Source organism: Canis aureus, chromosome 22 (assembly GCF_053574225.1).
Source record: "Canis aureus isolate CA01 chromosome 22, VMU_Caureus_v.1.0, whole genome shotgun sequence".
Lineage (NCBI taxonomy): Eukaryota > Metazoa > Chordata > Mammalia > Carnivora > Canidae > Canis > Canis aureus.
This window is the reverse complement of record NC_135632.1, coordinates 37,836,954-37,852,120: the sequence shown is the minus strand read 5'-3', so window position 1 is coordinate 37,852,120 and position 15,167 is coordinate 37,836,954. Positions and strand designations below refer to the sequence as shown.

At 37.5% G+C, this 15,167-nt stretch overlaps 1 protein-coding gene and 1 long non-coding RNA gene across 26 annotated transcripts in view; one reads left to right on the top strand and one right to left on the bottom strand.

The window, feature by feature from the left end:
- Nucleotides 1–15,167, bottom strand: part of RBMS3 (RNA binding motif single stranded interacting protein 3) — a 1,278,684-nt gene that overhangs the window by 397,804 nt on the left and 865,713 nt on the right. For all 21 annotated transcript variants that reach the window (XM_077865504.1, XM_077865505.1, XM_077865510.1 and 18 more), the window contains one exon: nt 6,163–6,254. In XM_077865504.1, coding sequence (XP_077721630.1) covers nt 6,163–6,254 — 92 coding nt within the window. The remainder of the gene's footprint in view (nt 1–6,162; nt 6,255–15,167) is intronic.
- Nucleotides 2,312–15,167, top strand: part of LOC144294016 (uncharacterized) — a 58,023-nt gene continuing 45,167 nt past the window's right edge. For all 5 annotated transcript variants that reach the window (XR_013361396.1, XR_013361395.1, XR_013361397.1 and 2 more), the window contains exon 1: nt 2,312–2,807. This is a non-coding gene — a long non-coding RNA (uncharacterized LOC144294016). The remainder of the gene's footprint in view (nt 2,808–15,167) is intronic.

Here is a 15,167-nt window from a genome sequence, read left to right as displayed (position 1 = left end):
GATTTTGGTTCATATGAAAAAATATTTTCTAAGAAATGCACCATTATGATAGATTGAAACCAGAAAATTCCTACAAAAAATAAAGGAAGGGATGGTGGTATATCTCTCTCTTCCATATTAAGAAGAAGGTGTGGGATAAAGATGATAACAAAGCCCAGACATGTTAGCTCCCTAAAAAGTCTGCTCTATTTTGAATTACTACAGAAAATTTTTTCATAACAATCTCTTATTATGACATTATACTGTAATTTGCTCTCTTCATTTCTTTTTGATCTCTGTTCAAATATTACCTCATCATAGACAATCTCTCTGACCACTCTATCTAAAATGCATCTCAGCCCCACCTTCACCCCCATCCTCATACCCTATATATTTATTATCCTTAGCCTCTTTTAATTGTCTTAGAACCACTTCTTATTAACTAATGTATTGTATCTCTTTGTTCATTTTCTGCCTTCCACCAAAGAATGTGATCTTCATAAAACTGGTTCAGTGTCTTTAGCATGTAGAGCAATCTTGGTACATAGTAAGTGTTCAGCATAAATGTGTTGAAAGACTAAGAAAATAAAAGAGATTTCTACCTAAACATTAGGCTATAGTCCTTATCTCCTTGGGGTTATGGGGATTTGGGGATCTGAACAAATGATAGCATCTAGAGCATTCTATAAAGTAGGCCTTCCTTCATTAACTAAAATCCTCTCTGATCCTTTGATTCTGTTGAAAACAAAACAAAACAAAAACACCAGGACGTTATTTTTAGAATATTAGCATCTCCAGACAGCACTTGCCCATCATTATATTAAGTATTGCTTGCCTACTGAACTTGCCTACTGGTAACGCAGTAAGTCCAACCCTATTGTAGTGACACATGGATATCAAATAACCTGCTTACTCTCATATCCCTGGTATGGTAAAAGCAAAGATTATTAGCAGGGCCTCAGATGACAGCACATGCCTGTGCATTCAGGTTGATAACAAGACACATCATGAGGCAAATGTTCAAGCCTTAAAATTTTTTTTCTGGAGCATTCTATAAAGTGGGCCTTACTTCATTAACTAAAATTCTTCTACTAGAATATCACCATTACGGTTATGTATTGGGGTAATGTATTTTTAAATTAATTTTGTGCATTACATATTTGAATTTACAGAATTTATTTTCCTGTAGTCACTAATTTTTCACTTTTTATCACTTCTGATCTTAAGTTAAAAAAACTCATAAAAAAATTTAAAAAAAATTTAAAAACCCTCATGTTTTGTTTGTTTGTTTTTCCTTAAAGAGAACTGTTAAGGTCATTGACTTATGGAAGAGAATTACTTTCCTCTGGTCCCAGTCTGGTTTCTGCCATAGTTGACATGGGATTTTTATACTATTCTTGGTGTGCTTGACATCCTCTTGGACACTTGGTCTCTTTTGTGATTGCTTAACTTTGATTTATTCTACATGTCTCACAGTGAGGTGAATCACCTTTGGCAATTGGAATAGCATTGCTAATAGTAGACCTGAAAAAGCCTTCTATAAGGGCCTTGAGGAGGGGGTAACTCCTTCTCTGTGAACTTTTCATCTAGAAGGAGATATGCTCTGTTTACTTGTGTTCAGAACTGCCAGATAGAAAATAAGAAAGAGGCCTGCTGCACTTGAGATAACTCAAGGCAAGGCTGGTAGTAATTCCTATCATTCAATATTAGAGCCATTCCAGAGCCTCCAGATTTGCGTTCTGGAAAACTTAGTTTCTAAAGCTGCATAGCCTTCCAGTGAGGCCTCAGTGAGTAATAATGTACAAGAAAGATTTCTTCAGGAGTCAGACAGGGATTATATGACTGAATAACCAATGAGCTTACTGTACTGACAAAGCTGGAATTATATTCCTACCCCCAAGATTTGGTATATTAACGATTTCTGCTGGTCTTCCTTTAGGTTCATGTATCTTATTTTTTATCTATTGTTCTGTACTGTGGGAGTTGGGACAGATAACTTGTCTTTTAAGCTTATGAGATCTAAGCCATGAGGAGAAGCTGTGTCTGAGCCCGCTAGGGATGATGGCATCACCAGATGTGCTTATAGGATGAGGCTTTGAGGTAGGCTTCTTTGGGGAAGGAATGAATTCATGCCACCCATAATGTATAAATGGGAAGAATGGTGTAATGGATGTTGGACAGCCAAAAAGATGAACTATTCTTAATTTTCTCTATTAGAGGCAAGGAAGCTAAATTATTCATAAATCCCAGACTCTTTTGCAGCTAAGGGGGAAATCATATGACTCAATTTGAGCCATTATGATGTAAACACAAGTTCCTAAGTTAGGTTCTGGGAAAGCTTTTAAAAGGACAGAATCAGCAAGAATGATCCGTTAGCTTCAGATCCCTGCATCCTTTTGTTGTTCTTGGCTTAGATGGGGCTATCACACCTAGGCTTTAGAAATAACATGTATATGTACAGATAAAAGCCACCCATAAGGAATGGCACACAAGCCTTGTTCCTTGAGGGCATACCACAGCATTTGCCCTTCACTACCCATCTACAAGCTTCTCATTAATAAGAAAAGAAACACCTATAAGGTGAAGCTATTCTTAGCTAGTGTGTCCTCAGCTCTTTTCTTCTTATGCTTACAGAGACATAGTCCTTAGCTAATGATTTTCTTCTAAATGCTTTGAGGCTGGCAAGAACCATAACAGCTAATATTCTTATCTGGAGCAATCCAGGAACAAGCCCAGGAGATAGGCTAAATGTTACAGATTCGGAATAAGAGAGAAGTTTTATTCAACTTGATTCTCCAACACCTAGCACAGTGCCTGGCACATAGCAGGTAATAAAAATATTTGTTGATATTTATTATATTTCTCAAGAGACTGTTTTGAAATGATATACTGCTTAAAGCAAACATTAGACTTTATAGAAGGTTCAGTAACATATTTGAATGTAATGAATAACAACATTCATTGAATAATTAACATTTATTGAATTCTTTGTATAATCTAAGCACCATGATAAATTTTTTGTGTATTTTTTAGAATTAACTCTGACAGGTGTCCTTAGTCCAATAATCTGAATATTATTATTAGAGTGTTTAAGAGATATTTAAAAAACTCAAGTAAGTCCACACATCCGGGTGGTATCAGAGCCAAAATTCAAGGCCAAGTTTCTCTCTCCAAACCTACACTCCTAACCACTATGTATTACTAAAATATTCTAAATCTGCTCTCCTCAAAGAAACATTTCCTTTGATCCCTCAAAACTCTTTCTGACAGAACAGCAAGTATACAGAAAATGTTAGTCTGTGTTAATGGTTATACATTATTAATCAATTACCACTTACTGGATGATTTATTGTTTGATTCCTCTTAGTTGACAAATCAGTTGAATTTTTCATATGCACACATTGGAATAAGCTAGCTAGAGTGATTCCCTTGGAGAGCTTCATGTTCATTCTGGGTTGCTATTGGGAACTTATATTATTTGTAGCATTTTTGCTTTAAAATCCTGGAGTCTTTTATTTTATTTATTTTTTTTATCCTGGAGTCTTTAAAATGTAGCATCACAACCTGCATCGTAGGATATTGATAAGAACAAGAATGCAGGAGGCGATTCAGTAGATACTTAAATGGCAAAAAATATAGTTCAAGTTTCACACACCCTGCAGACTGCAGGTTTATATGATAACAAATTACAGTTATCACCAGGACAAAGGGGGGAAAAAAAGCCATGAAATCCAATAGCTCAGTGAGAAATCTGCTAATACAGGTGGTCAAGCTTGTTCCAATTCATTGTCAAAGGGAGGCTATTTATTTGCTTCTAGGTAGTTAAATTACAGAGCCATTTATTGCTTAAAGTTTTCTAGTACTCAGATGTGAATCTAAAGCTCTGGGCTTTAGATTCAAAGTCTGTGAAAAAAAAGAGGAAAAAGAATTTACTCCACAGACAGCATAATTGATAAGGTAAAAATCTTTCAGCAACCCCAGAAATAAATTAAGTGCCTCTAAACATTCCACTTGGAATCTCCTTATATTGTACATTGTGCAGTGTATGTGGGGTTTGGGCTAAGGGTAAAGATGCTGGCTATAATGAACAACTTTTTAGAAGCTCTTTAAAATACATTCCCTTTGATAGCATCCTATTTAGGTGAGAGGTCAGCAATTGGGGTACACCTGTGTGTGTGTGTGTGTGTGTGTGTGTGTGTGTGTGTGTAAAAGAGAGGGAGCCAGGCAGAGACTTGTGTACCAGAATGCTTAGAAACAGAGAGAAAATAGTCATAATGGCTCCTCAGTAGTTATAAAATCAATGCCAACTTTGCCTGTTGTGCAAGATGATAGTGATTTTTATCTAGCAAGTAAAACTACACATATATTTTTTTTCTCAGAACACTTGAAACAGTGGAGATTGCACACCCTGTATCCATTAAGTTATAAACTGCCACAACCAATTTCCAAAACTTCTTAATCAATAATCAAAACTTCCATCAATAATCAAAGGTGTTCCATGATAATTTTTTTCATAAGCATTTTTATAATGATATGCTTGTCAGCTGCTTTTCAGTCCATTTTCAAGTTTTATATCTTGCATGTATCCAGCAACTACATTTTACCATTACTTTCCTGGGTATGAGTTCTTGCTTAAGTTGCCAGGTAACTTGACTGTTTTGCCAAGTGACCTTTAAACCAAGACATGTATGTAATTTACTTATTAATTACAAATATTAACTCCAGCCATCTTAGTTCATGACCAAATTCGAAGCTTCCAGGAACAGTCTTGAGGAGTACATTACACAGCTGAAAGAATTCAAGTTCTAATTTATACAGCTTTGAAAAACAACTAAGGTATCATAAAGGGCAATGAGTTCACCAAAGTAATCTTTGTGAGAAGTGACCCACAACCAAAGATTAAGAGATATGAGTGGTATCAGCTTGCTAAAAGACATCTGAAGTGGAAGAGAACTCAATATCCCACCTCTGGTTCTCTCAGGTTGAAACTGGAAAATATTATCAGGAAATGTTTGCAATCAAAACAAAATCCAAATGGCTGAAAATTTTATGGCTTGGTCATTATATCACTCAGTTCTTATGGAGATAGTGAAGGGTAAGGATATACATGAATATGACCCAGATGTATTAGGTCTAAATTTCAAGATCTGTTGGCTCTTCTACCTAACTTTTGAGAATCCAGAGGCAAATAAATTCAGCAATAGTAAACAGAAAATTATTTTAAAATATATTTGCATGTGAATAAATGCAAAATGACCATTAACCTAAAATAGATATGTATCAAGCATATATATGCTATAAATGATTTTCTTAAATTTTTTAATTTTGAAAATAATCATAGATTTACAAGTTGCAAAAACAGTATAAAGAGATCCCACCACACACTTTCACCCAGTTTCCTCAAAGTTTACATCTTACATAATTATTATAAAATATCAAAACCAGTAAACTGACATTGATATGCCTGTATACTTCTATGCCATTTTATCACATGTGTAGATCCTTATAACTACCACTGCAATCAGAATTCAAATCTATTTAAAATGCTCTTATTTATTTTCTTGAATAAACAGATGCATTATGATTTCAGATAGAAATTTCCAGACTACTTGTTCTACATACAACAAATGAGTATCAGAAGTTATTAATCTCTAGGATATTTCATCTAGTAAAACTATATATAAAGACTGAAGTGAAATTCTAACAATCTAGACAATGTATGCTTTGGTTAAATTCATTTCCCTGCATAGATCAGACAAGTGCATCATTCAGCTTTCAGCATTCCCCGACATGAGAGTGAACAATTTTTTAGCAGTTTACCAAGGACAACTTGCTGAGAATCATACTACTCTCAAACTGTTTATTGGTGAAAGCCTTAGATACACACACATACAAACACATATGCATGCACTTTCTTCATCAGGTAAAATAGAGCACTTCACAAGTGTCCTTAAAGCGCTAATGAGGTCGCCGTAACAAAAGAGCATATTAATAATTATATACAAAGAAACAATTAAATAAACCAGCCAGGTTCTTCCAAGGCAAACCTAATATAGGGTTTCTTGTCTTCCCTAACAAGTAAGTATAATTCAAATTGTTGCAAACTCCAATTCTGATTCAGCTCACAGTAATGAAGAAATACACGATCACAGAAGGAAAAAAAAATCTAAACACTGATCTTACCTTGGCCATCTGTGCCTGAACGCCATTTGCCTTGAGAGATGCTACTGCTTTCTGTGCAGCTGCAGGACTGTCAAAATCTACAAAACCATACCCTGTAAAAACACAAAAAATCCTTGTTAATACTGCATCTGTCATTTTGGTGGAAGGTGTGCTTGTGGTCACACTTGCATTCATAACTCTTGCAATTACCATAAAGGCTCTCAACCTATTGGCCTTAACATGTCAGGGAAGATAGCACAATATCATTAAACATAAAACTGCAATTCCCTTATTTTCTGGAGATTGCTTTGTGGAGATGAGGTAAACCGTAAGCAATCTGATTTGGGCTAATTTGATGAGTAAGGTAATGCATTATTTAACCACGTCCCTCTTTCTTTGGTGAATCTGCTGCAAGAATGAGGACCACAAAATGCTGAAAAATATAGAAAAGTCTATGTCTAAAGTTAATTTTCAAAATCTCAAAAAAAAGTTGATGTTAATAAAAAGCCTTGATAGAACTTAAATTTATTACCAACAACCTCAACAGTGCTTGAAACACAATACACATTTGATATATAAATGTATGTTGACTGTGTAAATGAAGAAAGGTTGTAAATGAGAGTCAGGGTCTGAATTGTATTCTAGTTGATATTTAAGCCTATGCTAATGTACCACAGGACCTTGTCTCATTCAATGATAATATTAAATAAAGTGTTTTAACTCTTAAGCAATCTGTGATAGAGTAATTATATATTCAAGGCTTCTTTTAAAAATAAATTTTAAAAAAGACCCATGTCACTTATTTATTACTTTAGTATAATCTGAAAAAGTTCCCTATACTGTTCTCTTCCCTTCTGCCTGTTTGAGTGTTGTATACAGAGTGAGGCTAGAGGAATAGCTCGAATCAATGAAGCAGCATCAGTGAAAGGGGATTCTCCATGCCCATAAACTAGCTGGTGTTAGTCCACGGCTTAGCCTAGAATATTTCAGCTGCCAAGAATATTTCAAAATAAAAAAGCTCAAGAATGAGTATGTGGGCAGCTTTGTGTAGCATGTCTAAAAAGTCCATCATATGTATCCTCTTCTCATCGGTCAGGCAGGGATTTGCTCTGCACTCTCATACTTGCTCCTCTGAAGTCTGGAGGTGAGCAAGCCTACTAACCACAGTCTGTGACCCACCTCCCCATCACCAAAGAAGAGCGCGAGGGAATTCAATTACCAAGTTGTTTCTTTTAATTAACTTTTTAATTTTCTCCCTTCGAATCCCTTCTTCTTTTTCTCCCTCCCAGCATGTTATCCTAAAATGAACTTGTTACACAGCAGTGTACCATAAAATGCTCTTGAAAAGCGGGGCAGAGAAGCTGTGAGTTTGTGTTTCTCATCCAAAGGGAAGCCTGTTCTGTTAAGTCCCGCTAATTCCTCTCTTCCTACAAAATTCAAACTATGTGAGTAATAGGAGTATTACCACCCACTAAGATGAGTCAGATAGGGGATATAAAAGCAGAAAGAGAAAGGGGAAAAAGAACAAAATAAATCAAGAAAGAGAGTCAGGGGGAACAGAGAGTAAAACTAAAATGTAGACATTATTTCCTATGTAACATGTAATGTGCTGGGTGTTTGACATGTTGATCCCTGGGGAAATGATGACATCAGGTCTTACTGGCCTCATGCCCATTCACGGATACATACAGAAACAGAGGCTCAAGAGAGGTGGCATAACTAACCCTGAACCAGCATGCTGCTTAATTGGCAGGTCCAGGATTAGAAGCAAAGTCCTCATAAGCCCTTGCCAAATACACCACACAATGAACTACTATATAATCCCACTTTGCAAACTCTCTTGAGTAGCTCCTGAAGCCCAACAAGCAGAAGACACAATTCTTGAAAACTCCTCGATTTTGCCATCAGGGTACAGAAGACAACAGTTCCACAAACAGATTCAGTGCGGTTCTTCAGCCAGTACATTTATTCATGGGGTAGTTGAATTCTTAGTAGCATGGGCTAAGTGAGGTTTGACAAGGCACCCCCTCCTGCTTCATGCTTTGATCAATCATCCTCATCCATTCACATGCTCATTCTTTCATTCAACAACAAAATCCTATTTCAGGCACTTTGCCAGGCACATGGTATAAGGAGTTAAAAAGAATAGCCCACTTCCCACCCTTACGCGTTTTCAGAGTTGAGTTGAGAAATGGACATGAAATGAAAAACTGCACAAATGAGTCTATAATTACCAAATGGTAGTCCTTCCTTGAAAGAAAACAAAAGCATATAAGATAGAATCTAACAACAGATTGCTCCTCATTGAAAATTAAGGAAGCAGTAGCAAGAAATGATTTGCATTTCTTAAAATATCCCTCCAACTGGCTTTTGCTGAAAATTGAATGGTTATGGAGAAGGTGGGCAGCAAGAATGGAATCAGGAGTAGATTTAGAGGCTATTACAGCAATCCAGACAAATGGTAGCCAGCAATAAAATGGAGGGGATAAAGTGAATGATTTGAATCATACTCTGGAGGCAGAATTAGCAGGACTTAAAGATAGATTGACTAGTTTGGGAGTAAGGGAGATACAGATGACAAGGATTACTACTGATTTTTCAGCAGAAGCCACTGGGTGGGTGGCAATGTGATTTACTGAAATGGGGAGCCTGGAGGAGGATCCAACAGGGGAGAGGGAAAATTAAAATATCGGTTGAGTCAGAAACGCCTGTGAGACATCTAAGTAAAAATGTCAAGGAGCAGTTGGATATATTAGGCTGGTGCTCAGAAAAGAAGATAGGATTGGAAATATAAATTAGGAGGTCAATAGCATAAATATGTGGTTTACAGAGATGGAAAGAGACAAAAACGCCTAGTGTAAGTAGAAACCAAGGGCCCAGGTTTGGAGCTTGAACAACTTCAGTATTTAGGTGTCAGGTAATAACATGAGATTGCAAAGGAGGCTGCAGGAGAATCAGAGAGAAAGGGACTTTTGAAAAGGGAATAGGATGTCTCAAAGCCAAGGGAAGAAGATGTTCCAACGAGAGATGTTCAATTGTCACGTGCCCCCAACAGTGTGAGCAAGATGAGAGCATGCAAATATCCAGCGTGCTTAGGAACGTGGGTGGCACAATCATGATTTGCTTCAGGGAGGATTGGTGAGGACTGAAGCCTGCCAGACTAGTTGAAGAGTGAAAGAGGAGGAGGTCGAGAGATTGCTTGCAGGCCTCCTCGCTGTTATCTTGCTGGGAAGGAGAATTAAGAGATAGGTCAGCTAGAAAGTGATATGAGGTCAAATGAGTTGTTTTGGTTTGTTTTAAGATAGGAGATACCATGGTTTTTAACCTTAGCTGTACACTGGAATCACCTTGGGAGCTAAAACAAAAACAAAACAAAACAAAAAAACAGTGTCCATTTCTCACTCCCGGGAAAGTAAAACAATATCTTTGATAAAGTGGCCCAGGTGTGTGTTCCTCAGCTGATTTCAGTGGGAAGCCAGGGAACTACAGAGGATTCGTTCAAGTTATTCAACAGATCCTTATTTGTCATACCCACTATGGGACTGTTTCTGGCAATTTCAGATAGGGATAGGAATGATCAAGCAGGAGGCAAGAGATCAAAACTTCAGGAGGGCAAGCGGATAACCTATAGACTAATGTTCTCCAAAAGTGAAGGACTGAGAGAATCTGGAACACATATGCCATGTTGCCCTTACTCTTTGCTCATTGCAACTTGAAGGCAGAAAAAAAAGATCACTTTTGGTTAATGAATGTTACTTATTTGTATGTACCCAGTTACTGGGGCTGTACTTAACACATAGCATGCGCTTAATAAAGATTTGTCAAAGTTAATGCAAAGTATGTTTGAAAGATGCTAATACTTCTCAGACTAGAGTGGGAATCAACTGATTAAAATGTCTATTAATACATTTTGACTATAACGAACAATATAAATGCCAAAAGGTCCCAGTCTGGCTCAGCCATGCTGACACCCAGCCAGGTGGCTCTTGATTTCAGGACTCTCTGCCTCTATTCCAGCATAGCAGCTTCTCTGACTCCCTCCCTTTCCTTTCACCCCCACACATTACACAGGATATTACAAAATCACAATGCTATCTCCAGAGCTGAACTTCAATCCAAACAGAAGAAATCTCTGAGGGAACGAGACACCTGAGCTTTCTCTGAATCAGGGAGGGAATGGGTGAACTTTGAGAAGAGTGTATTTCTAGAGCCATCAGTCCAGCAAGAAAAGTGGTGCCTTCGTACAAAATATCTCTTTTACAGAAGACTCCGTGGCAATATGGGGTGCTTACATCCCCTGACATAAAGTTATTAATAAAGAATAAGCCACCAGACATGAAATATTTTACTGAGCTATGTGTTTTCCATACATACTCACTTTCACTGATCAAAATGAAAGTCCGAAGGTAAAAATGTCTCAAGCAACCCTGGAAAACACTGATTGTAGAAATGCATCCAGAAGAACAAAAACAAAATGCAAAGATGCTCCTAAAGAATAATGATACATTTACCACAAAATAAAGTGACTTCGATTTGATTTCAATTTGCTTTCCTTAATGACAAATAATTAAGTCTGAGAACAAGAACCTCTGCACCTACATCTGGAGAGGGGCAGGGTAGGGAGATTAGTTCAGCTCCAGCTAATAATGCTTTATGGTAACTGCTAAAATCCTCAATAAAACACTGGTGAATGGTAACCATCGGAACCCCAGCCCAAGTGGCTGGATGCACACCAGTCTCACTCCCTCAATTACATAATTAAGCTTGGCAGCAGGTTCAAATGAATTAAAACTGAATGTCACTGTTTTCTCCACACACCCCTGTCCTTGTTTTTCTTCCTTGTCAGAGGGAGAAGGCCAGCAGTTCTGCAATTAGCGGGAAGCAGAGCAGTGAGAAAGAACCAACTACACGCTAATTAGGTCATTCGCCAAATGCACTCATTCCATTGGCAGATATAATCAATGCTTTCCTGAAACGCTTTAAACTTGGTGTGTTAATTTAAAGTTCTGCTATTTTTATTGCACTACAAGCCAGGTGACTTTATATATATATTACTTTATATATATATAAATAATACACACACACACACTTAGAAATTGTAACCAAGTTCTACAAACAATGGATTGGCTCAGAGGGTTCTGGGTTCTTTCCTTTAGTGCATTTGTAGGCAACTTCTCTGTGACCTTTGCCATTCAACTGGACCACTGTGTGACAATCCATCTGCATTTTGTTAAAAGTCTCTTTACCAGCTTCACAGTTTAATTTGTACTTCTCTGTTGCTGTTAGCTTTTTAAAGTTTTTATTTAAACTGCCTACCTATTTACCAACATTGTGATTGTACTTTATATGGGAGGGGGCAGGGAGACATCAAAACCAGAACTCCTGGTTTGGATTCATGGTGGCATCTAGTCAGCTGAGGGAAACTTGCTCTCAGAGTGAACTGCACACTAAATTTCACAACATTTGCATTGCTCTTCCTCTTCACAATGGCTGTCATAAAAGCCCACTTGAAACACAGATGGCTTGATGTAACACCCAACTTCTTTCAAAGACGATCCAGCTGTGAGTCAAATGCAATTTTTAAACAGAATAAATGAACACTTTGTCTGGGAATTACGCGTTCAACTGAAGTTCTACTCAAATTTAACAGTTACAAATGTTTAAGAATTGCCCTGCCATCAATTGCCCCTCCTTCTACTTCAGTTTAACAATATTCTGTGGCTGTCATCTGAGTTTGGAGCAGAAAACTGGAGCTTCAGGGAGTGAAGGTGACCTGCCAGAAGGGAGGAGTGGTTTGCAGGCTTCCTACAGGTCCAGTGAAATCCAGGCTGCCTCCTTGTCTCTGCATTTCTGCTAATTTCTCTTGCATCCTGAAAATGTTGAGTAATTGCTGCGTGTCTTTTTCTTATTGCATTTCTGAATTCTGTGCATTATGTGAGCAAAGAAGGTAGTTGCAGGGTAGCACTGATAAATTCTTCACTACTTATATGCTTATAAAACCAAACTAGCCAGACACCCCAGTCATTACTTCAGTATCTTCTCTGCAGTGATTAGTATAATGAAGCAAGGATACTACATAGGAAACATAATAGCCATATGGCCTAACTTACATGTGTGAAAAATAAAGGCAAAGATAAATCCTGCTAGGATGCAAAAGCTCAAGAATGCTTGTTTTGAGGGAAAGAAAATCTAAGCCATTAAAATCTGAAATCACCTATGCTTTGAAACATCTTCAGAAAGTAATTTGGGATGATTTTATACAGAAAAAAAAAAGACAAGCATGTGTACTTTCTCTGCAAAGGGCTGTAGCCTTCAGATGCTTAGCAAATAGAGGTAAATAAGTAGGGTAACAACATCCTTTATACAGTAAACAGATTACTTCACTATATTCGCCTGATGTTTGAACTTAATTACCTAAACATTCTGATAGTCTAGTGCCAGAAACACTAAAATGAGACATCAGTTTTTGGAGTAGGATTGACCTTATGAGGAATGCTTTTGAATCAGGATGACTTTCCTATCATTTAATTTACTGAACATCTATTATGTGTAAGAAAGATAGCTCACTAGGTGCTGCAGGGAAAACTAAGACACTCTTAATATAGTCCCTCCTGTCAGGCAGTTTAATGGTCTAGTAGGGTGAATAAGGAAATTTAAATACAATAGAGTCTTCTAACACATAGGAGATTAGGTTAGGTGAGCATATGCAAAAGGCCATGTTTTCCTTCTGTATAATACACATGGCTTTGTGTATGCAATTCTGCTCATAAGGGTTGAATGCCTGATTCAACATGCCCACACCCTTTCAATGTGTGGCATGATAGTAAAATTATCCATGTTCTAAATTTACATATGTGTGTATTATTCTATCTCTCTGTTTGCTATTTCTTGTGCACAGCAGAAATGAATTGAGCTAAACACAAAGTATGGAGAGGAATCAGTACCACATAAAAAGTGAAAGGAAAATGCTAGTATTCTAATATGGCAAACATTTCTTCGAGGTGGGGGCAAAGTCAATACATTTTGTGCACAAATGACAAAAGAGAGCTCCAGAAAAGGAAATTAGGTCCCATATAGCATTTCCCAGCAGAATAGAACAATTACAAAGACAGACACATTTAGGGAGCAAAGTGCTTAGTGGTATGCCACTTGAAAATGGGACACTATCTCATCCCACTTAGTTGCACAGAAAGTCTTATTAAACCAAACACAAATTCAAATCCCAAAACTCACTTCCCTACTCACCCCGTTCAATTGATTTTTAAACGAGAGAAATTGCTTCTTTATACTGAATAAAGTCAAAATTAAGATCAGGATCATCATTTATGGGCTTAGAGAGATCACTATGCTTTATTAAGATGAAAGAAACTCACTGATTTGCCAAGGTCTTTGACTAGACCAACCATTATTATAATATTGCAGAGATTAAGAGAGCAGTCTGCTTAGCTGTAAATGGGCAGATTAACCTCTGTGAATCATCTTGCAAAGCTTTCCTTTGCTAACAGGCAGTGTTCAGGGATACAAAGAAAATATATGTCTTTTGTGAACCATTGGTCCTATGTGTCTCTGCTATCAACAACAGTGGGAGGAATGAATCCGTAATGCAGTGCGGCATTACATTGAGTTTGTAACCATGATGGAAGCAAGCTGTAACTGAACACTCTAATTATAGCTCTACAATCCCAGTGCACAGTAGGGTAGGCAAAGCTAGCTATGATTTCATTCCTTAGTCCCCATCCTGCCCTCACTCTCCTTGCTCTGGTTCTATAGACTTGTGGAGCTGTAGATGATTGCTCTGTAAGAAGAGCAGAGATGATGGTCTCAGTGTGTGAGAATCATTGGGAAGGACAATCCCATGTCCCCACCCCTGACCCTCCAGGTGCTTTAATGCATGTTCACACTCAATAGCTCCAGCTAATGGCCCAGGAAGCATGTGCATAGTCTTTCACATCCTTCTAGAGCAGAGACATCCCCTGACCCATGGCCATTCATCTTCAGAGGATGGATATTGTAGCAGAATTAGGCAACCACCCACAGGGATGCATTAAGTAGCTCAGTGCAAAAAAAGGAAGAGGAAGTGACTCCTACATATAGGTGGACTCTTTTTAAGAAAGATGTATTATCTGTGAGTCTCTGTTTTTGTTACACTCTACATTCTAGATATTCCCTCCAATGACCTGTCACTTCAACCAAATTTCTGCAAAAAGCTCAGCATTCCTTTAAACTTTTAAATTTCCTGGGAAAGGCTCCATGCATGATTTCCTTCTTCTAAACCTTTGACAAAACTCACTTTGAAACCCTCAGGAAGCTTCTGTTTAATGAAAGTCATGCATTTTCCCTCTTAAACCCATACTTTACTGGATGCATTCTTCATTTGTATGTTTATAGGGCTTATTCCAAATATTTTAAATAAATATTCACAAATACTGTCCCTAGCATTATGAAAAATGGTGTCTTTTACATCCTATAAGAACCCAAATTAATTATTTCCATTCCACCTGAGATAACAAATATAATTCTAGTTCTGTATTCAAATTGTAAAAATAAAGAAACACGTACATATTGGTAATTGAGAGTAATAGCATGCATGGGGTAAAAATTTAAATAAAAAAATAGCAAGCCAAACAAAACCGTATTTACTGACATAAATTTAAGTTCCTTTCTACTTAGACCTTAGTACTGTGGTTTCCCCTTCCCAAGACACTCTCCTATGATTCCTTCTGATGTTCTAGCTTGAAAAAGCAACCAAAAGTTAATCTTGAACTCTTAACTGTTGTATGCATTAGAAGCACTTAGGAACTTATACAGTGATAAGAGTTATTCCTGCTATCCGGGGTGCCTGGGTGGCTCAGTCAGTTAGGTGTCAGTCTGCATTTGGCTCAGGTCATGGATCCAAGGGTCTGGGATCGAGCCCCAGGTCAGGCTCCCTACTCAGTGGGGAGTCTGTTTCTTCCTTTTCCCCTGTCCCTCTTCTTGCTCATGCCCTCTCACTGTCTCTCTCAAATAAATAAATAAATAAAATCTTT